The sequence below is a fragment of the Metopolophium dirhodum genome, chromosome 9 (genome assembly GCF_019925205.1).
Source record: "Metopolophium dirhodum isolate CAU chromosome 9, ASM1992520v1, whole genome shotgun sequence".
Taxonomy (NCBI): domain Eukaryota; kingdom Metazoa; phylum Arthropoda; class Insecta; order Hemiptera; family Aphididae; genus Metopolophium; species Metopolophium dirhodum.
This window is the reverse complement of record NC_083568.1, coordinates 32,141,795-32,166,132: the sequence shown is the minus strand read 5'-3', so window position 1 is coordinate 32,166,132 and position 24,338 is coordinate 32,141,795. Positions and strand designations below refer to the sequence as shown.

The window sequence follows — 24,338 nt, the reverse complement described above, 5'->3', positions numbered from 1 at the left end:
ACTTGTACACTCAATCTACCAGCAAGCACCTTTCATGTTAGACTGTGTAACAATTTGGTCAATTGGACTTGGTGATATTTTATTTGAAGAAACATTTTAATAAGCACTTTAACATTCGACTGCATACTACTTTATTCAACAAACACCTGAATATCCTATCAACCACGGTCTAGCTACTTGCAAATGCAATTAATGGTTCAACATATTATTAACTTAGTCAAATAAACTAACAATTCATTTTTGTTTAAAAAATGTTTCTATTTTTATTACCTTTACTCTTCAATGTAAGTTTAATTTCGTTCATAGTTGGTAATATTTTACTATCATAATTATTTTTATATACATATTCTTATTATCTATATGTGTTATATTAATTTGTATTCAATTAATGTAAATAATAACATTGATTATAAATACTAATATAAATATATAATATAATCAATTGTAATAATAATATGTTATAACAGTTAATTGACAATTGTTTTATTTTTTATTTTTTATTTTTTTCAGTTTTTTACAGTTGTAGGTAATAATTTCAAAAAAATCACTTTTTTGGATACAATCGTATTTAATTAAATATAAAAATTGTTAAGTTCAGTTGTTATAATTGTAAATTTTTCAATTGGCCAAGAAAACTGTAGGTGCTGGCCGAAAAGGAAAAGGTAAGTTTTGGCCGAAAAGGGGACCGCCCATCTGACGATCAACCAGATTACCAGATTACTAAAATATTAACAAATAACAATGAATAACACTATTGATCAGTGGTAGATTTAACGGTCGTTTGGTTGGTAAATAGTGATGGCGCTCCTCTTCCGTATGTATACTGGGGCCCATTTAAATTAGATGCCTATATAGTTATTTTTTTTGATTTTTACCAAAAAATCACAAATACGTTTTATATTACAAACTGCAATATAATTTACCATTGTTAGGTTATAATAAAAACAAAAATTTCGTAAGTATACTGATACTCATTTCATTCTTATGGATTTGCCGACTTTATTTGAACAATAATATTGAACAGCCACTACTATCGATGATTTACAATTTGCAGGTTGTCGATGGCATTAGAAAAGAACAGAAATAAAAGTGCGTCGCACACGGGCACGGCTTTATAATTATTTAATATATTAAGCCTAAATAGATTTGTACATAAGCTATAATACATCCAAAATAGGATCGGTGTCTACAACAGTGCTTACGCACGCACTGCGTTTCCTAACGACAATTATTATTCATAATAATATTAAGCTAAAAATATTATTATTATTATTATTATGTAAGTATAGGAATGCCGTCGGTCCGGTACAACAGGTGGGAGGCGGTGGCGGCGGCGGCGTCGGCGGTGGAACTAAAACGTGCTATTACGGTGAAACGCAGATTTCGTGTTTAAGAAATTATTACTATTAATATTATTATTATCGTGCCGGTTTAATGCTTTGCTCTGATGGGATTCGGCAATGATATTATGTTGTTCAGTATTCGAGCATTATTCTGCCGGTTAGCACGTGTGTGTTTGTGGGTTGAGTGGGTGTGCGGGCGAGTGTGCTTTAGAATCGTCGCCGGGCAATAATAATAATAAATAGGTTGGTAAGTAATACGAGTAATACACGACGCGCGATTCCCATCGAATATGTGATAAAAATAAATAAATTCAAAAAACACTCGAGACGGGTCGTTGTGTGGAAAACGATCTTAATAATAATTATCGCGACTGCCGTTATATTATTATACGTCATCCGTTCGATATAATATTATAGTCACCCGAGTTTAACGTCTGCAACGACGCCACCGCCGCCGTCTATTTTAACACCTACCGTTGTAATACAATACGCTTTATTTTAACTCGTAGGTACCTAATCATATTTCAATAATAATAATAATTAGTAATTACCTACTGTAGGAGTGTAAGCTGCGACGAAATGGAACCACCCGTAAAGAACTTGGCAAGTATAATAATATATTACACGTTTCGTATTGTATTTTTTTTTTTTATCGTTTGTGTAATTTTTAAGTCCATATATGAAGGTATATGGGTAGAGACTAGAGATTATTGGAGGCGTGTCAACCACGTGCGTGCTTAACGCTTATTTTTTTTTTTTAATACGCGCCCCAACCACCTGCAAACGTACTGTGATGGTAAACACGCGTTATTCATGTCCGCGTGAATTACAATTTTTACCCTCAAATGACGAAAGGATTTTGCGATTTGCTTTTCATATTTCGATAAAAGCGTAAAGTCGGTAAGTCTGTCGGTAGGTGCGTTATGTGCAATATAGCGATTTGAATTTTTTTAAACGTATATATTATATAGGTACAAGTACAACCGTTCTTGATTACCTAGGTGTGAGAACGTACAGAATTAATTACGAATTGATTGCACGGCGTTCAGAACAATAATTATTATGCTCGACATGAAATAAATATTCAAATCCGGTATACGACATCAATTTAGTTGATCGTGTTAAAAATTGTACCTTATTTAAAATATTAATATTTTCTAGGTCATCGCGCGGTAGTATAAGAATCTTCTTTTTACTTTTTTCGAACGTACCTAATTAACGTTTCGAACTTTTATAATATGTTTTAAACGAGGATGTTGCTTTTGATGAGTACGCATTGACCGATATTATTCATAGAAATCATACAAATAGGTACACACGAGTATGAATAGTGCACAGTTACTGTTTTATTTTTCATTTTTACATAATATTATCGAAATATGTTTTTGTGCCTTAACATAATGTTTAATAATTCATAAGTGTGAGCACAGACTCCAATCGCTGTGATGTAGGTATAGACAAAATGAAAAAGCACTAACGACCAGACTAATATTTAATTTTTTTTAATCTTCTACATTATGTTATATTGGTCAAAAATGTCATCTGCAACTTGATAATAATAATATTATATCCGGTTATAATTCATTACATAGTATAATATTGGATTGTTCGTTTGGTTTCATTTAGTTATCATTTAGAATAATATTTAGAAACTCGATCTAGTACCTATTTAGGGACCAATATTCATTGATTGAGTATTAAACAAAAGTAAAATAATAAACACTACGACGTGTATTAGTATATTAATATCCATCGTTACATATTACGTACTATATTATAAAAGGCAATGTGCGTGTTGTTGTAATATATTTTATAGACTCAAAACTACAAAACCGATTTTTTTTTTACACTCAGGTTGCCCCTTGCTACCGATACATAATATAATTACGTTACCATATTATTATAGCAATCTTTGTTGATACGTGTTTTTGGTAATCATATACATCCATATGTAAAAAATTTAGCGAGCTACGTCAAGTGTCCGGAAATTTATTAAATCGTGAATATTATGTGCTATAATAACTCTACACGGACCCGCAAAAACATATTGATATTTATGATTCCATTGTGTTACAATCCATACAGCAGAGAATATATTATCGTTTTTTTATTTCACCCTAAGATAACAAAAAAGAAACACTATACTGATGATTGAAATCGTTTGGGTTTATAATATTAATGAGTACTCCGTACCTATGGTATATTTTGATAGTAATTAATAAATAATAATACATAGTACCTAAACGTCTGTACAGTAGTCCGGGGTGCCATCTATCCCATAAAACCAGTTCTATAAAAAAAAAACAATTACATATATTGTACTTTTTGTTTACATTTTTTTTTTAAATCGGCATATATACTTACCTTATTATTACGAATGGTGGGTGGAATGGATCCCTTTTTGGAAACATCAACCATATTGGGTGTCGCGTTTGATTATTTTCGTATAGGTACATCCTGGCATCCTGCAGTAGTGGAATCGGGGAAATCATTTGAAGAAATTAAAAAATCCTTTATAAAAGAGGATGTGAGAATATCAAAGAGATATCTGTACAATAGCAGTGTTGAGAAACGGATGTTCCAGCACTCTGCAGCATTGCCTATATTATATAGTTTATTTTTATAGAGGTTACAGATAAATAAAACTTCATGAACGTTTTAATATTAACTTCCGTTCTATAAGTTTAGAATAAATAAATAATATTTATAACACGTATTATGTGAAATAAATTAAATTTTAGTACTTGCTAAAATGTTACATCGAGTTTTTCTATACCGACAGAGTTGCTATACTTTATTTTACTGATGGAATTCTGTATTTTTGTATTTTTCATTATTATTTTGAAAGGATGGCAATACTTAAATTAAAATAATTTCGCTACGTGTCACAGTGTCAGATATTATGTAATATATTTTACTAGATATGCATGACGTTTATATTATAATATATAATGTTTATATTTTGTTAAATTTGATATTGTAATGACTGTGATTATTAATTATTATGTACTAATATTTATTTTATTTCATGTTATAGAAATCTCCAAAATCCGTTTGGTTTATCGTATGTGATGAACTGTGTGAAAGGTTTAACTACTATGGACTCAGAAGTAAGAAAATAAATTGTATAGTTTGTATAGATAGACACAGGGACAGAAAACGAAATAAATATAGCCGGATTTAATCAATTGGCTCTTGTACCGATACTATTTTAAATTCATTTTATCGGAGAAACTATCCCAAGTAAAATGTCAATAGGTACCTATCTACAACATTTCCAGAGAATAAACTCAACAGAAATAATATACTTTGAGATTGGACATTTTTACATTTTTTTACATATCATTTGAACTATCTATACGTTAGAAAAAGTATGAAATATAAATATCGGTTACCTGCAATGTATAATGTTAAACTGTCAAAAGATCATTGCTCAGTTTTGAATTGAATAACACAATATTAATGTCAGTTTCTTCACTTTTCATTTATAATATAATACAATATTACCTTATTGACGTAGGTGCCTACGTTATTACAGTCGACAAAAATATAAAACGGTCGATATTATAATATTTTCGTATTTTTGTTTTCAGCTATCCTAGTGTTATATCTGTCAACGATATTAAATTATACCGACGATGAGTCGACCATGATCTATCATGGCTTTATATTTTTATCGTATTTCATGCCATTGTTCGGTGCCATATTGGCCGACTCTTACTGGGGAAAATTTAAGTGAGCCTGATCAATATAGTAATCACACCTGTATTAATTTAACGCCTTCACCTTTGTGTGTCTATGACTTTTAAAATTGTTTTTTGTCGTTTCTGAAGAACTATAATACGACTGTCAATAGTTTATGCCCTGGGAAACGTCATCCTCACTGGAGCTTCGATGGCCAACGGTTTCACTCTCGATAGTCAAAGGTAAATAGACTTTATATTATTCCACCTAAAATATTCATTAGTTTAGTTAAATTTCTTCTACAATTTTAATCCATGGTTATGATTAATATTTATTATACCCCCTCACCATTTTCAGGAAAATTATTAAATAGTATGTTGCCATAGAGTAAAAGTGGGAAAATGTATAACCTAACCCTCCTCCCACCGAAATTGATTGTGTACGCGCCTGTTTGATATTAATTTGATTTATTATCGTACATACACGGTGGTCAAAGAAACTAAAAGGAAGGAAGGATAATATCAAACATAGTATGAGAACTCTCGGTTTTTGTTGGTAATCGCTCCGATACTGCAGCATTGTATAAAAGGTATCCCCCCCACTGAACGTTTGACCGTATGATAATTTTTTTTTACCGTTACAAAACTTTCAAATAAAAGTAAATAATAATAATAAATTGTTTACAATATTAATAAATAATAGTTGCATACCAGTTAACGATTAATATTTTACAATTACACGTAACAAAAATAAAACAGTATTCTAAAGAAACGTCGAACAATAACGTCACACATTTTATTTGTTTTAACGATATGTTTTAGTCGTAAAAATTGAATGCCAGTATTCAATATTGCGGAAAATAAATCATTAAAATACATTTTTAACAACATTTTAAAATAAGCTAATAACGTATAATGTGGGATAGGTTACCTAAGGTGCACATAGCAATAAGCCGTCCACATATTAACACAATTATAATATAACTAGCTGGTCCCGTGCACTTCGTCGCCCGTTAAAAATGCCATTTTCCATTTCATTTTTATGTATGTGTAGATAAAATATCATTTTAAATATTCTAAGAAGAAGTAATTATTAATTACCATTTTGTCCATTTTTCCATAAAAAGATCATATTATATACTAGCCTGTCATAAATTAACATACACGTAAGAGTGTAAGACATTGTAAATATACAGATAAATATTAATCGGAAATTCATGATAATATCAAAATGTTAAATTACAGACTTCTGACTTAAGGTAGGGCACTACATTTTGTACAGTTATATGCATATTTGGCAAAAAAGACCAAGGAAAAATAGAATGACAATTTAAAAATTTATTTATGTATTATGATAAAAAAAAATAATGACATGAAATTGTAATTATTTATCATTAGCTACACTGGTATGAAATACTTAACTAATGATATCGTATTGCATGTGATAACGCAGTTAAAAACGTTTTTGTAATATTTGGATAATGAATATTTCATATTTTAATATTTTTAAAAACTATATTAAATATATAGGTACCGACACAAGTTTTTAAATTTTTCTTCTTTATTCCTTGGTCTTTTTTTACTGGACTCAGTTCGGTGGTGGAGCGATAACAGACAAATATCAAACTCTCTTCTTCATGACGTATTCTAACCTCTTTAAAATTTAGATGGATATAAAGGTTTTAAATATTTTGTATTGTTTAAAATACTAATATTTTTTTCATAAAAACTAAACTACAAAATACTACCTATACCTAATTTAAAACTGTTCATAGGGCAAAACATATAAACATTAAAATTAAGTAGATAATATAATAAAAATCGGTGTAAGGTAAATAAAAAAATAGAAAATTGTGCGGTAGCGAGTGGTCTACTTCGATACTACAGCAGTGTTTGTAATTATACCTATAGATATATTTTGTTATTGTACACGTGTCATGTACTCAATAGTGTGTGGTTTAAAACAGAATTTTTGATACGATTTTATTAATGATAATATGCAGTCATTATTAAATATTAGGTACAGACAGGGTGATTTTTTTATTGTAAACCAGTTAATATCTCGGGAAGTATTAGGAATTTTAAAATAATTTATTTTTTAAACTTTCTAGGTTTTACTATTTTACACCGTGTTAAAATTTTGATAATTTCAACTTCCTCCCTTATTTGATAAAACACTGTCAACTTTCGATTTTCACATGATAATACCTATTTTCGATAATGAAAATCTATAAACATACTGAAAAAAATAATTTTAACGTTTACAGAATTTAATTTGAGTAATCCGTTTGCGACTTATTAATGCCTAAATATTCGTTAAATTTACTACTACTGGGCAATTTAACAAACCCAACAGTAAAAACCAAAAGTCAAAACGAAATTATATCTCAATTTAACAATACCCATAAGTCGTAACGATCATAATCGATAATAACTAATAAGTACAAAGGTCGAATTGGACCTTAATATCTTATCACCACTCCCAGCCAAACACATCCGTGATGTTTACCATGGCTAAATATATAGGTATGATGGCAACTTTGTGATACGCAGGTGTCATGGCCGCCACTGGCAGTGCATTTTATCACTTCGATTTATTTGCTAACAAAACCATACAAATTATTAACTTCTTAGCTAAATAATTCCAAAAATCACTGCCAGCTGAGATTCCTTTCCATGCTAAAACATGCAATAATTGTACGTGCGCAGCCCATAACGAAAATGCGTCTCAATGCGAACATACCTATATATTTAGCCACGAGGTTTACGAAAATTAATGTTTCATAACATGTGGTTATTTGTTGATAACCTGATAATTGATAACGCTTGTCACTTCATACTTCATAATTTTACAGTTAAAATTAAAACTTAAAAAGCTTATAATATAAGACCGTGCTTAAAAGTTAAATTATATTAAAATTTAAAATACATAATATCTAATTTATTCATTATACAATTAAGTTGTTTTTATAAGTCATGGTAGTTAGGTTAGTGCGTTTGAATTTTTGTTAACTAGTTCTTATATCGTTTGGAAATGTTTGCATTTGTTTTAAACTGACATCAGAAGATGTAATTTCGTTAATTTGGTATATTTAAATATTTACACCTTAAAAGGTTACCTACTAGGTTTTACCTACTTAAAAGGTACTTTATATCTCATAGAAAAATTATATTTTTATTCATTACCTACCATCATTATTTAAAATTTGAGAATGTTATGTACACTTTAATCATTTTTATCAATTTGTTAATGCCTTCAATGTCGTATTTAATTATGATAGTATAACAATTTACTAACGCATGATACATATCGAAGATTTAATAGTGTGTACCTATTATTGTATTTTTGTTTTTTCTCTGAATGAAAAATTTCTTTATTCATGACCTGTAATTATTACAGTACCTACTATAAATCTTTTACGTTCTAGCTGAAAAAGGTGCTAAATATTAAAATATGGCACTAAATACAATCATATTTAATTATATCGGTAGTTGGTATGTGAATATAGTATGCTTAATCTAGTTTTATATTCTGAGTGGTAATGTTAATACATTTATTGATTACCTTTACATTATACAATATACATTTCTATACCACTAGATAAGAGATTGATTTAATCCTAATATTTATTGGAGGTTTTAACTTTTGAGAACAATAATTCTTTAAACTTCAACTATTAATCTTATGAAATGTAAATTTTAAATCTAAAGAATTGACATTTTTCTTAAATTCTTGAAATGTAGATTATACCTTGTGAGATTTTTAATGGCTACTAAGATCTACTTATTAATTATTATACATACTTATATTAATATATTATTATTATTTATTACCTACTTATTAATTGTACTGGAGACGATTCATATTCTTCAATTGCAAGTCATTGTACATTTTGTACCTATCTAAGATTTCAAATTTGAAATAAGCATTTTTATCACAATTCAATGTGTAATTTTCATTTATTTACAAGTATCTAGACTCTAGATTCTTTAATGTATTTACCATACAGGGCCGACGTTAATGGTGGGTGTGGGGGGGGGGGGTTGTGTGATACCCCCCCCCCCCCAACTTTGTGTTTTTATTTAAATTAGTCGGCAAAGTATTATTTGTATAGGAAGTCGGCAAATTTAGAAATAAAGATAAAAAGTAGAAAAAGCACTAATCTTATTGATTAGTTAATAAAAAAAATTAATTTATATCATATTTTGAGGCACACTGAAACTATAACAGCGCAATCAGCTTAATTTATAACGATAATCATAGACCGGCCTTGCCTATAGACTATAGTACTAAGATAACGCGTCGTGAGCTGTGATAGAGGGCGCGATTAAGTGACTGAGCTGACTGAATGACGCGTCCTAAGCATGCACGCAATTTCTGAGAACGCGTGTGAACATTTCACCAGTAATATTGTTACATCGCCCATAGACTATCAAAGCACCGCCAGCGCCATCTATCACGTCAGTACGTTTTTTTTTTATTTATTTGAGTAATTTACAGTCTATACAACATTATGTACAATGAGCAAATAGGATATTTAATAATATAAAGTAACAGAATTTAACATTTGTGGGCAGGCACTCAGCAGCAGCACCCGACCGAGAACATTTTAGATGTCGTGGTTTTTTTTTTTTTTTTAGTAGGTCTCTAGGCCACTGTCTTTTGAGTCTTCTAATTACATTGCCAGGAAGTGAGGTGGAAGAAAGTTGCTTTATTAATGGATTACTGTGAGAGTTTAAGTTGGAGTGAAATTTTGAGTAATGGGCTTTTGCTAATTGATTGAGTGTAGGAATTTTTAGGTCTTTGTTAGATTATTGTTTGTGAAATACCAAGGAGAAGATGTTATTAATCGTAGGCAGATAGATTGAAAAGCTTGAAGCGTGTTGGTGTTAGAGGGCTTTGCAGAGCCCTCTAACTGGATACCATATGTCCAAGCTGGTCGAATTATTGATTTGTATATAGTAAGTTTATTGGAAAGGGAAAGTTTGGATTTTAAGAGTGGTCTGAGGATATGAAGTCTAGAGTTAACAGTTTTACGTTTAAATTTTATGTGTGGGCTCCAGGTTAAGCGTTTGTCGAGAGTTAGCCCAAGGTATTTAACTTCGTTTGCCTTAGGAATTGTTATATTGTTTAACGTAACAGGTGGAGAATCGAGATTACGTAGTGAAAAAGTTACTTGAACAGATTTAGTTTCGTTTATTTTGATTTTCCATCTGTTGAAACTCAATTATTGAACTCATTTAAACCTCTGGGATAGACCAAAATTCTGCAAGTCTAAGATGGCAGTCATAATCATATTGTATTGAGAGTATATAACTTGTTGCAAATAAAAGAATTGTGAGTGTTTTAAAAAATTAGTTGGTACCTATTTGATATAACTTTTTAAAGACTTGTAGACTGTAGTTTTTTTACAAGGTTATTTGCACAAAACCAACTATTTTTAACCAATTTAAGCATATGAATACTTTAAAACACCTATTTTTTAAGTAATTTGTTTAAACATTAGTCTCATTTAATAATGTAATAAATATAGCGAAATAGTAAATACACGTATAATTAATTATTCGATTGAACCTCTTGTACGAACAATGTTCACTAAGTTTAAATTAGGTATGAAGTATGTTTTTATTAGGCATTTAAAACTGCTGACTTTCATAAACTCTACATTTCTTTAGATACCTACCTATATTGGATATTAACGAATAATGAATTTGCTTTTAAATTTAGTTTACCATACATAATAGCTCAATTATTTTAATATAATAATATTTACTAAATTACAACAATAATGTATCATTTTATTAGTGAATATTGATCCTTACGTATCAAAATTGTACACATTTATTAATACTAAATTAAGTTTTAAAATGGTCTTTCAGAAATAATGAATTTGCTTTTACATTTATTTTACTCTGCATAATATCTTGATTCCTCTGTAATTTTAATATACTAATATTTATTAAATGGTTCAACAATTATTTGTCTTTATATCAGTGAATGTTGATCCTTACTTATCAAAATTATACACATTTCAAATCTATACATTTATTAATATTAAATTAAAAGTTTTAAAATTGCTCTAAATCCTGACGGAAAATGCTTCTAAAAAATGTTTAATCTCGGACTAAAACCTAACCTTATTCATCAGAATATATTACGATGATTTTTTACTGATGCAATTGACATATTTAAAATACTTGATAGTTATGTTTGATGTCATGATTGGGACTTTGATGTTGTTATAATTAATTTAAAAACTCATACTATAAAATTTATAATAATACAAAACTTTATTTTGCATATTATAAGGTTTCTACTTATTAGAGCAAAAAAATTTCATAAAAATGTGGTTTAAATTGCTTACACAAATGTGATGTATTTTACCAATGTTGTGTCAATATTGTGCGACTTCCATGTGATAATGGCATGCGCTCCATGCCACAGATGTTAATCTCTCCTATCGGTCTATCGTTTTTTTTTTTTTGTTCAAAAGCATTGGAGCAATGGGTACAATTATTTAAAAAAGGAAAAATTAATAATACATTAATAATTATTAATTACATTTTTCAATAAATTCTGTCAAAATCAAGGCTTAAAACCGTTCCTAATAAAGTCGGTAATCGGCCTGGCAGGTTAGGTTAGGCTATAGCCCCGCAAACAGATTAACAATACAGGACTCACTTCTTCGATGCACAAAACATTATAATATCAGTCTGAAGTAGGTTAGTTGTCGTATCACTTTATTTGTGTAATCAAAATAACTTACCTATTCTATTTTTTTTTAGTATACACAGATTGATTTGTAATTATTTATTTTTAATGAAAATAAAACCTTAAATGGGAGTTGCATTGAAAAATGTATAACTAAAAAAAAAACGAAATGTATGAATAGACCTTTAACTACTTTAATCTTAGCTCTAAATCCAGAATCCAAGTACATACTATGTCATATACATATTGAGTATCTGTATGACTGTATATTAAGTTAATAAAGTTGTCGGCAAAGTATGAAATCTAATTCCCATATTATACATAAAAATATTGCTGATTTGATAGAAGTATATTTTTAATTAAATTCAAGTTTGTTAACCAAAATACAACATTAAAACACTATCAAAAAATATAATATGCATTGGAATAAATTGGTTTAAACTTTAAATTTATATTTTAAATAATACGCATAATTTAGTATTTACTTAAAACGTACTCTGTGGTTAAACGTTCAAAGAATAAAAATTAATTATTAATTAATAATTATTATTCGATATTTGATGATGGGTAACTAACATTAACGATTAACCAATAACCACATGTTTTCAGAAACAGTTTACCGGCTTTAGTACCGTTTATCTATTTAAGGTACGCGATGGTGATAAGACCATACAGCAGGAATCTGTAACCAGTGCTATATTATGTAACCATGATAGTAAATTGTAAAATTATTTTTATACTTTATAGCTGATACAGCCGCGCAGCAGCTAGTCGTTCACTGACACTCGGTGTTCTGGTGGGAGTGATGATAGGGGACACTTTTTTTTTTCTAATAGTGTTGTTTATCTATGATATATCTCGTTATTATCGATTATGACCGTTATGGGTATTGTTGAATTGAAATAAAATTTCGCTTTGACTTCTGGTTTTTACTGTTGGGTTTGTTAAATTTCCCAGTAGCAGTAAATTCAACGAATATTTAAGCATTAATAAGTCGCAAACGGATTACTCAAATTAAATTCTGTAAACGTTAAAATTATTTTTTTCAGTATGTTTATAGATTTTCGCTATCGAAAATAGGTATTGCCATTTGAAAATCGAAAGTTGATATTGTTTTATCAAATAAGGGAGGAAGCTAAAATTATCAAAATTGTAGCACAGTGTAAAATAGTAAAACCTAGAAAGTTTAAAAAAAAAATTATTTTAGAACTCCTTATATTTCCCGAGATATTAAAACTGGTTCACGTTAAAAAAATCACCCTGTATTGTGATGACGATTGACGAGCGTGAATACACAAAGGTTACTGATGCTTAATTTTCTTTACGAAAACCCATTTTAAATTCAATGACAATAATACGGCGACTGATTGATTTATAGATTCATTGCCATCTTCGGTCTCATATGTATTGCGTTGGGAACAGGTGGCATAAAACCGTGCGTTTACACGTTTGGCGGTGATCAATTCCAATTGCCGGAGCAACAAGATCAACTTTCCCGATTTTTCAGTAGATTCATAATAGCCATTTACATTGGATCGTTGATATCAACGTTTTTGGCACCCGAGCTACGGAAAAACGTACAGTGCTTTGGCAGGGACACGTGTTTTCCGCTGGCGTTTGGCTTGCTATCACTGCTCATGATAACGGCCATAGGTAATTTATTATGATACTTATTGATCTTATACACACCACCCTTTCGTTCTGTTGATATAAGTACTACATTTTTAGATATTTTTTTTATTTTGAAATATCAATAGTATGTAATATTATAATTAACAACCGTTTTTATTTTTTTTACACCATCCAATTTCTAAACATTTCAGTTGTTTTTATTGTCGGAAGAAATCTATACGTGAAAAGGAAACCGGAGAATCATGTGATCTTCAAGACTTTTGGGTGCATATTTGTAAGTATATATAACCTATATATTGTACGCGCGCCGCCGTTGACATTTCCGTACCTCAACACGCTCGTCTAGACTCTGTATTAAAAAATATTGTTTATGCTATTGGTAAGTACGGTGTTCGCAAAAATATCCTTTCGTCGTCTTCCAACGAGGGTCATTGGTTGAATATCCCCGGCAACAAGTACTCGAAAACAGAGGTGTCCGACACGAAGGCGGCGCTGGAAGTTCTATACACGTTCATCGCTTATCCGGTGTTTTGGGCGCTCTACGAACAACAGGTGAGCCGCCGATTTCCGTACGCGAATATGATGTGCGTCCGGTACGATTGATACCGTGGTTGTGTTTTCGGTATTCGACACGCAGGGCTCGCGGTGGACGTTACAAGCGACGTTGATGGACGGCAAGTTGGACGGCATCGGTTGGGAGATCAAACCCGACCAGATGCAAACCATTCACCCACTCCTCGCGCTCCTGTTGATCCTGTCGTTCGACCGCGTCCTGTACCCCTTCCTGGCGAAGTTCGGCATCCGACGACCGCTGCAAAAGCTCATGTTCAGCACTTCCATGGCTACGCTTGCCTTTCTACTCACCGCTGTTCTCCAGTATAAAATATTTGTGAGTACCTACCACTGATCACCTGCAAATTACAATCGTAACACCGCCGCTGCGGTTCCATATATGTATAATACGCCGGAAGTGAATACGGGAATGGCAGCGTTGGAAATTTAAATAATTTATTGATCGATAAAATACAAACTTATCATATTTTAATAATATATATTATGACGTTGTTACCGTATACCATACTTAGTCGTATTTGACCTTAAAAATACGATAATAATTAGTCATTTCTACAGTACGCCTGATTACGCGTAACACTATAACTGCGAACTACCGGAGCCAACCTCTTTGCCGGAGCCACAGAATGTTTGTAATACAGAGCACCAGACACTGTCCGCCCCTCTAATTTCATTTACGTATTCGTCACTGCACTAAACGATATTCAGAAACAAACGTAAATTTGAAACGTAAAAAAATCCAATCAGTTAAAAATTAATTTAAGTATTCACTTCAGTCATGTGTACTGACACTCACAGGGTTTTAACCATTGTAATTACGTATTATTTTGTCAACGTTTTTAATTTATTATTCAAATAAAAACTATAATATTATATTAATGTTTGTATCGTAGTTTCACTAATGACGGTAAGTTGTGATACCACGCTCGGCACTTTAATTATACGTAACCACTTTGGTAACTAGTATGGTCTTCGATCACACTTGAATACTATTGGTACTTATTGGTACGTACCATCCATGTATCCATCGTTGTCTATGATCATGGCAGTCAAAATCCTGATATAATATTAAAAAAATATGGCAAAACAGTTACGTCGATAACGGTTGTCAACGAGCGTCAATAACGCGAGCATTTGACATAGCGTAACAAGGCCCGCAGTCGCCCATGAATTATTCTTTTTAATAATAATAATAATAATATTATAAATACTCACTTCAAAATCTTCGATACCTCAAATATTTTTTTCCGCCCAATTGAGAATTTGAAATACCGACTCAACAGTAACGGATATCCAGATAAATTATAATAGATAATGTTTTAACTTTGTACCGATTATCATTCAAGGGCGACAGCACTGTGATACCGACTGCCGAAGGACAGTTCGTTGTGTATAACGGCTTCGATTGTAACGCTCGTGTGTTAAGTTCGTCAATGCAGTTGGCGGGCAACAACGATATCGATCCGCTAGGCTCGGCCAAATTCAAGTACACTCCAAATTCCGACGAAGGCGTCATCAACATAAAGCTGAAATTGAACGAATCGTGCGATGCGTACGTTAACTACGACAAACTGGACGCTAACGTGACCGTATCCAAAGGAGAGGTTTGATTATAATTTAATATTATATCGATATTGTCTGTTCGCTTCTATATTGTTTTTATAATTTATATTAGCTGTATGTACATAATTTGCTTGACTAAACTAAACACCAATTTATATTCAAGACCATTTTATGTCAACTTTTTGCTGAGCGATCGTCCAAAGTTTTTTTAAAATATCTCTATAATAATATTATACGCTCGTTCGATGTTTATATCTGTGCAGTTAACGGTACAAGTGTGCAACTATTTACACTGTTCTGCATTAAAATATTTGAGCCTGTCTGATATTTTAGTTTAATTATATTGATCGACAGTTCAAATCAATGCATTTTGTGTATCTGCAACCAATCACAATATCATATTATTTAAATGATATTATGAACAGAGTTATTTTAATTTTTATAGTATTTATGAAAATCATTTTTAAACTCGGAATACAATGAATAATATGTTTTTTTTAAATAGTTTGTATAGCAATAAAAAAATAATATTATTATACCCTATTTAAGTACGGGACTTGATTAAATTTCCACTCCAAACCCGAAACTAAAAACTTAATTTAATTTAATTAAAATGCAGCCAATATAGTTTTTTGTTTAAAATTTCGGATTGTTCCTCATCAAGATTTTTGGGATATTTTTTATGCAGATGGAATTTGGTTGGTTAAATTACGCTTAAAGTCAAAGTTAATTAAACAACAGCTAAGAATCGAAATTACTTTTGTACGTTTTTCAGTACATTAAACAACTAATTTCACAGATCGAGATGTTATATTGTCTGACTTCTAAAATGTATTGCTACAATCAATATTATGATGACGGTGTACAGCCTTGCACAAAAAAAGTGTATTTATTTTCGGTTTTCTAGTCAATCTCATATTTTCTAACGTCCAGCAGTGCAAATAAAGAAGTGAAATTACGACGTATCGATCATTACGACGATTTCTTAAAGCCTAAAAATGGCCATCCGAGTTTAAGGTAGGGAGTATATTCACACTATACCTAGTGATATATAGTTTGTCTATTTGACGGCCGATACATTATTCTATTCCTTTTTTATTTAGAATCATAATTGGCGATGATATCGATAAGAACGGATCTCTTGCGCTCGTGACCGCCGGGAAAAATCACAAGTCTTACAACATATCTTCGTTTGCAAACGAAAATTTCATACAGGTGGCTATCGGAAAGTAAGCGTTAACCATTATTCACGTGGGCATAGACGCGTAGTGCACTAGTGCTGCAAGTATTAGCAGACCTCGCAAGGTTGTTAAGTACTTTAGCAAAAGTATTCAAATACTTGTAAATACTTTATCAAAATATCTGAATTCAAAATCAAATACTAATTTTCAAAAACTTTAATAATTATTTTTAGCTTATATGTTTTTGTTTTTATTTTGATCACGTAAAATAAAAATGAAAATTGAATGTATAGTGTATTTGCATATTTTATTTTACAGTGAATTTATTATACTCAACCGAAAATCAAATACTTAGACAAAGAAAACAGTTGTGAGTTTTTAAGTTCCACTAAATTAAACGGTGTAAAATGTTCTATAAAATTAACGCAAAATATTAAAATTGGTTCAGTTGCTCTTTTATAAGTTGAAAAAAAGATTTTATAAAAGATTTGAAAGTATTTATAAATAGTGTATTCGTATTTGTACTCAAATTCTCTTCAAAATACTGTATTTGTATCTGTATTTGAATGCTTTTCAAAAGTATCTTTGCAAGACAGAGTTGGGATTTTGGATTGTAAACCTTTTGAAACGTCCAAAAACATAATTTATTTAATTACAATTTTTTCAGCTATACTTTGGTACACGGCGAAGGACGGATCTCGTCGAATATAAATCTCATGCCAGCAACGATATACACACTCGTCATACGACGCAAAGACGGCGGCAGCCACGGCCTGGTAAAACCATAATATATTAGAAATACATAAAAACTACGATAAAACTATAATAATTATTGGGGGCAAATCACTATCGTAATTGTTTCATCACGGTCGAGGCATATTTTATAGGAATCGAAATTGTACGCTACGGACGAAGGCAACTACTTGCACATTTTATGGCAGACACCGCAGTACGTGTGTATGATTGTCGCGGACGTGATTTTTATCGCCACGTCGATTGAATTTTCGTTTACCGAAGTAAGTCGACACGTGCAAGCAATAATTCCTTGCCATCCATCCGTTCATAATTGGACCGACGCACGTGGAATATAATAATAACATCATAACAAAAGGTTTATATATATTACGTCGGCCAAGATATCCATATACGAAGATGATCTCCGTTTTTATGACGTTAATAATAATGCACGTGCTCGATCTAAAATTGCCGTTAAGGCGCACGGTTGAAACAAAAAAATATCGTCGGTTTGACTCGCACGACAAAAAAAAATATCACTAATAATAATAATAATAATAAATGATTTATTCTTATTCACGCAGGCGCCGCCCAGGATAAAATCCTTCATATCGGCCTGTTACTCGATGACTCAGTCGATCGGAAATCTAGTGGTCGTCGTTGTTTCGGCTTTGTCCTTTCATAAACAAGTGAGATTATTATATTCTGCCTTGTCGACGATGACGATTTTTCCGTCTTAAATATTAATGCACTAAATGTGATCTTATGAAGCACCTACTCGAGTAAAAGTATTTGAGTGGAAATATTTAAAATTTTTTAAAAAAAGTTCAATATGGACAAAGAATTCTAAATACTTTCTTGGACTAATTGTATTTAAAATCATAATATACAAATGTACAAATGGTCGCAAACTTATTCTTTTTATTTTGTATAGTTTCTTTTTTTAATTTTCATTCCGTAAAAACAATTGAGTCTGTATGATGATATATTTCTTATATTTCTTACTGTGAATGATACTCAACCAAAAATGTAAAATATTATACTTCAACAAAGAAAACAGGTTAGTTTTATAGATAAACCAAATTATACGGTGTAAAATGTCTATACAATATTAACGTAAGACGTAAAAATCGGTTCAGTTGATTTAAAAAAGCGAACAAAAAATGTTATGAGAAATTTGACAGTATCGATACATAAATTTTTCTTTAAATATTTGTATTTGTACTCAAATACTTTTTACTGAGTACGCAAATACGGGTTTTAAATAGGGGTCACTATTTCACGTGTATTTAAGAACACGAACGTACGTGTTTTTATGGAAACGGTGTTAAAGACCGTGTAATTCAAATACACGTGTATACGTGTATTTAGAGTCCATATACCCGTGTGACGTGTATTCAAAGTCCTTACGTTATGATCAGTGGTAGATACTAGATACAAGGATGGGTAAAAGGGACACGTGCCTTTGCCCCTCCGGCCTCCCCATTGTCATTTATAAAAATAATTACTAATTTGAGTTTTATTTAACGATTGTATTATAATATATTTGACAGTAAAACACTATAAAGATAACTTATAAATACGACAAAACCCAAACTAATTCTTTTAATAAATTACAAATTAGATTCATACATAATAAATAATAATATAAATTATAAATGTTTTCGTATTTGCTTTTTCAATGAATATTTTTTAGAAATAAAAAATTACAATATAATAACAAAAATAATTTCTTAAACTATAAAATATAAATACAATTATTAAAAATTAACTGTAGAGAATTTTTTCTTATGATAACCTATGAATAAATAATTTAGGATAAAGAAACAAAAATATGAAATAATAATTAAACACAGTCACTGTATAATTATGAAAGAAAAAATGTACATTAAATGTTCTATAATAATAATTGACGATTTTGATACAAAAATACTAACATATTAACATTTTCTGGTGCTAAACAGTTCCTTTTGGACGTAACGACATTCCCGGCAGTTGAAAAACATCGTTCCGAACTTACAGATGTTGCTGGTATTGACAAATATTTCTTTGCTAACTCGGCTATTAAAGGATATTTTTTTTCATGTGACTTCCACCATTCAAATGGATCAAAATCGTACCTCAGTTGTGGTTCTGCTAAGTAATAATGGTATTGTGTCGAAGCATCATTGATGTCACGAACTTCTTCGCCGTATAAAAATTCAAGTGCACCCTTATTTTTTTGAACACAAACGTTAGTTTCCTCTCTGTTATCCGGAGTATTCATTTCAACCAGTAAATTTTTTACTTTGGAACGAATATTTTCCCTTACATCTATTTCTTCATGTTCCAATTCTTTATACCTCGGGTCAAAAAATGATGAGACTTGTCTTGTAGATACTATGTTTTCTAAATTGTTAAGCTTAAAACGTTCTTTCAATTGCGACACTACTGTCTGTTTGAAATTTATAACGACTTCATTATCATCTTTGTTTAGTTGAAAGTGTTTTTCAATCACTTTTGAAAGAAGTGGTCTAACCATTGATACAGGAGAATGTGTTTCGGCACAAAACACAGTTGTGACAATTTGTAATGGTTTTAACAAGATAATCAAAGTTTCCATTTTTGTCCAGTCACTTTCCGTAATTTCCAACTTTTTTGCTATTGAAACATTTGTTGTATTACGATCTGCTAAGACGTTTGTCACAGCACACCTGTTAGCATAAAGACGATCCAACATCATATATACTGAATTCCATCTTGTTTTACAACTTTGGATCAGACTTTGTTGTGTTAATCCAAGCTGCTCTTGCATTTTTGTTAAAGCATGCTTAGCTACATTGGAATGCTTAAAATGACCAACCATTTTACTACTTAACTGAATTAGTGTAGTGATTCCATCTTGTCCTAATCCATTGTTGACCGCGAGTTGAATGCTATGAGCAGCGCACGTTACATCGTATGTTTCAGAGATATTTGTCAGTAACTGTACAGCATTTATTGCATTTCTCGCATTATCTGTGACAACTGTCATAATTTTTCCACCAATTTCCCATTTATCAAACGTATCTTCTAATTGATGAGCAAGATTTACAGCAGTATGAGATTCCTCCATTGCATGTGTTGTAAGTGTATATGACTTCGGGCACCATTGATCATCAATTATATGAGTAGTAACTGTAATATAGCTGTGTTGAGATAATGATGACCAACAGTCAGATGTACATGCTATACTTTTAGAATCTCTTAATTTTTTCTGTATTATTTCTGTTACTGACGATCTTAACACTTTCATTCTGGATTTTATTGCTCCTTCTTTACAAATTTTATAATTAGGTTCAACAACAGCCATAAATTGTTTAAAACCTTCACTTGAACAAAAAGATATGGGCATTTGATTCACGGCTATCATTTTTGCCAATGCTTGATGTATCTGTTCGGTTTTTTCAGAATTGCAAATTTTGTCCTCCCGATTTATAAAAGTTCGTCGTCGTTTCCTAGGTATTGGCGCGTCAATTTCCAAACTTTGCGATTCTGAAGAACTTGCAGTCGTAGTTGAACTGGTTAAGATACCGGAATTAACAAATTCATGACCAGAAACAACCCTTTATTAATGACAAAATATATAGATAAGTTCCTATGATTAGTGTTTTAAAATTTTGAATTTTTTATTTTAAATATATTGTGAACTATGATGAAAATTCGATGCATTCCTAACTATTATTTACTAATTTTAAGTCTTTACCTATCTATATTCTATATTATACATATTAATATTTAATATATATATAACATAATAGGTATAATATTTCTGTTAAATAAAACAGCAAAACATAATTTTACTTTAAAAATCAGATTATATTTCTAAATAAATACAGTGTGATCAGGATAAGTGGAAACACTCAATAACTATGTGCAGACTTAATATAATTTAATATTGTTATTTTATTATTTTATTACTTGTTTAATTATGATACGTCATATATAAAAAATATTCTTTGTAAAAAAAAAGATAATTTACGGTTTATGAACATAATATATATTAAATGTACTTACCTTCGTGTTACAGTTGTAGGTGGTTTTATACTATGTATAGTTTTTAAATGTCTGCCCAAAGATCCTGTTGTTCCACCAATACAACAAAATTCATTGTTTTCATTTTCGGTACACAAATCACAGTAAGCTTTATCGCCATGCCGTTTAGCATACAGCCACACCCAACTTTTACACTTATTACTCATCTTATGAATTAATAAAATAGTTATCTATTGTTATTTGAGTATGGAAACATATGACAATGCACAAGACGTGAACAACACACAAATGAAATAACATCACTCCAAATTAAAGAACCCAACTCGTAATTTAAGTTTTATTAATAAAACGTATTTACGAATTTGCGATAATGTTGTTATCTTCACTATTAAATATCTATCATACTCGTTAAAGTTGCTTCAAGGACGTCGTTCCATAAATTAAAGTTAAAAATATTAACTCTAGACTTTGACCAGCTTGCCGTACTGGCTTCGTCTATCTGTTAGTAAATGTCAATTATCGGCCGATAACAAACAATATAAGAGACAAAATAATTCAGTACACGAAAATTGTATAGCACACGTCAGAATAACATGGCAATATTATTAATAAAAAAATAAAAAGTTTCTGGACTTTAAATACACGGGTAATTTTAATACACGGGTATCTGGACCTTTAATACACGTGTATTAAGATACACGTGCACACGAACTTTAAAAACACGTGTAAATAAATACACGGGTATTACTACATTTTATTGTACATGTTCGGACTACGTGTACACGTGTATATCAATACACGTACCAAACCGAGAGCCCTAGTTTTAAACAATTTTCGAAATACGTATCTGTATCCGTACTCGAGTACTTTTAAAAAGTATTTTTTCACCTTACTGTGTACAATTATAAACTATATCCGTATTTTAGGTACATGAATATCTATTTTTCTCCGGACTCATGCTGGCAGACACGTTTTTATTGGCTTATTTGAGTTATAATTACAAGTACAAAGCTTACAGACAACGGTTAAACGACAGCAACGACGACGACGTCGATAACCCCGTCACAAATCAAAGCGAACTCAACTCGATGGGAAGTGATCATTAAACACTTCCCTTAATACATTCTGTCTGATTGCATACACGGATTGATTTAATCGAATTACAAATTGTATCTTTGTATCTATTTATTATTGTAATCGTTATCTATTTTAAATATATTATTTATTTTCGATTATAGTTCAACGAGATATTAAACAATATATTATACTGACAGAATACAAATTATATCAACACATCAACAATCAAACGTATTGTTATATTACAATGGGTGATTTATTCATTAAATTTTGAATTAAATGTTAATCTGATCTCATGAACAATATAATAGTGACATTATTACAACTATATATTATAATACTACTCATACTGAACAATAATAAATTATGAGTACTAATATAATAGTCATTGGTTTAACATAACAGTTAAATTAAATTAAATGTTGCAAAGTCGCAAACCTATCTGTTTGTATATTTTAGAACTCTAAGCCTAGGCTATAGCCTTATTAAGATAAAATAGTTATAATATATAAAGTACTTTAGAGACCATACACAAAAACTGGAAATTAATCATTATCGGCGTTACGTCCGAATCGGCCAAAAATGTTTAATCTATATCATATTGTTATAAATAAGATTGAAACCACTTTGCGGTTTGTCTCGCTACTCACTAAGACAACCAATCAGAACGCAGCATGAATGGGTCTTAACTGTATTTTAGTCTCCTGAATTCTAGTACTTATCGAGATTTTTCAATTTTTGTATCAGTATACAGGAGCTTGAGTTACTATAATCGGCTTCACGCCTTAACGACTCCACGACTCCACTTTGAGTCTTGTCGATCATACGTCATTTGGTAACATACCCAACACTGCACATGAATTTGATGTTATATCACCTTATGAATTGTTATGCGTATGTCATTATTAACATTTTAAAAACATTAATCCCATAATGCTGTTTTTAATCTGGAAGGTATTATATTCTTATGATATTTAAACTTGTATTTTTTACATAATAGGTATATTATAGACTAAGTATAATAAAAAAATTCACAGACATCAACATTGAGAATTTTTCAAATTTGTTAGGTAGATAATCACTAATCGCCTAGATAATATATTATTCTGCTGGAAATTGTTTAGTCTTACTTACCAATATTTACTATACTCTGGTCTATTGTGTCCTGGAGAAACTAATTATTAGTTTATTTCAGTAAGGTTTATCGGAGTAAGAATACCAGAATACCAATAAAATATTAACACACTGGTAACTGTCATTCTTGACTGTTGTGACGGCGTCACGTATAGGCAATATAGGTACATCGCTATGTCGAACTTCAATATTATTAGTTAGAAACAAAATGTATTTGAATAATATTTTAATATTTTTTTCAATCCAATTGCGTTTGATTTTCATTGGTTTTAACAGTAGCTCAAACTATTATAATATCATATGGTTTTGTTTTGATAGTGAATACTATGACTGATTATGTTGGATCTGCATATTTCTTCTGGAAAATAAAAGTATTAAAAAGCAATTTATTTTTACAGTGGAAACTATACACGGTCGTTAATTGCGTCATCTTCTTATCACTTGTGTGTTTTCTGATGAGAGTAAAGTCAATAGTCAATACCCACTATTGTTTGGATGATATAAAACCAACAAAACTGTACGTTACACTAAGATAAGATTTGGGAGCAGCACAAAGTTCTTAAACTTTTTAAAATTATTTCGGTCCTTCACTCGATACTTGAAGACCTTTTGTTTTTGTTAAAACGTTAATCTTGTATGCAAACCAAAAAACAAAAACTGTTGATCGACTACAACAAATTCATATTATGTA

General features: G+C 30.7%; 2 protein-coding genes across 5 annotated transcripts; one reads left to right on the top strand and one right to left on the bottom strand.

The window, feature by feature from the left end:
- Positions 1-1,472: 1,472 nt before the first annotated feature.
- LOC132952821 (peptide transporter family 1-like) lies at positions 1,473-22,669 on the top strand. 4 transcript variants are annotated; one of them, XM_061025269.1, is made up of 16 exons: positions 1,473-1,821; positions 1,904-1,946; positions 4,381-4,453; positions 4,937-5,078; positions 5,177-5,269; positions 13,117-13,391; positions 13,562-13,644; positions 13,755-13,922; positions 14,008-14,259; positions 15,290-15,547; positions 16,414-16,523; positions 16,610-16,735; positions 17,355-17,463; positions 17,575-17,703; positions 18,007-18,111; positions 22,363-22,669. In XM_061025269.1, the coding sequence occupies exons 2-16, from the start codon at positions 1,923-1,925 to the stop codon at positions 22,540-22,542; spliced, it is 2,127 nt and encodes a 708-aa protein (XP_060881252.1). In that variant the 5' UTR covers positions 1,473-1,821; positions 1,904-1,922; the 3' UTR covers positions 22,543-22,669. The 4 variants fall into 4 exon arrangements, with proteins under 4 accessions (XP_060881252.1, XP_060881253.1, XP_060881254.1 ...); XM_061025270.1 differs by having other exon boundaries at positions 1,473-1,848; XM_061025271.1 differs by having other exon boundaries at positions 1,479-1,586.
- On the bottom strand, positions 18,118-22,282 carry LOC132952827 (E3 SUMO-protein ligase ZBED1-like). The gene is made up of 2 exons (XM_061025286.1): positions 21,458-22,282; positions 18,118-21,006 (listed from the first exon to the last, which is right to left on the bottom strand). Exons 1-2 carry the CDS (start codon positions 21,640-21,642, stop codon positions 19,320-19,322), a joined length of 1,872 nt encoding a protein of 623 aa, XP_060881269.1. The 5' UTR covers positions 21,643-22,282; the 3' UTR covers positions 18,118-19,319.
- Positions 22,670-24,338: the final 1,669 nt, after the last annotated feature.

Excerpts from the sequence above, each read along its gene's own strand:
- LOC132952827 (XM_061025286.1), bottom strand. The coding sequence starts at position 21,642 with ATGAGTAATAAGTGTAAAAGTTGGGTGTGGCTGTATGCTAAACGGCAT. Across the intron at positions 21,007-21,457 it reads CCTACAACTGTAACACGAAG|GGTTGTTTCTGGTCATGAAT; the intron begins GTAAGTACATTT and ends TCATTAATAAAG.
- LOC132952821 (XM_061025269.1), top strand. The coding sequence starts at position 1,923 with ATGGAACCACCCGTAAAGAACTTG. Across the intron at positions 4,454-4,936 it reads TAACTACTATGGACTCAGAA|CTATCCTAGTGTTATATCTG; the intron begins GTAAGAAAATAA and ends TTTTGTTTTCAG. Across the intron at positions 14,260-15,289 it reads TTCTCCAGTATAAAATATTT|GGCGACAGCACTGTGATACC; the intron begins GTGAGTACCTAC and ends TTATCATTCAAG.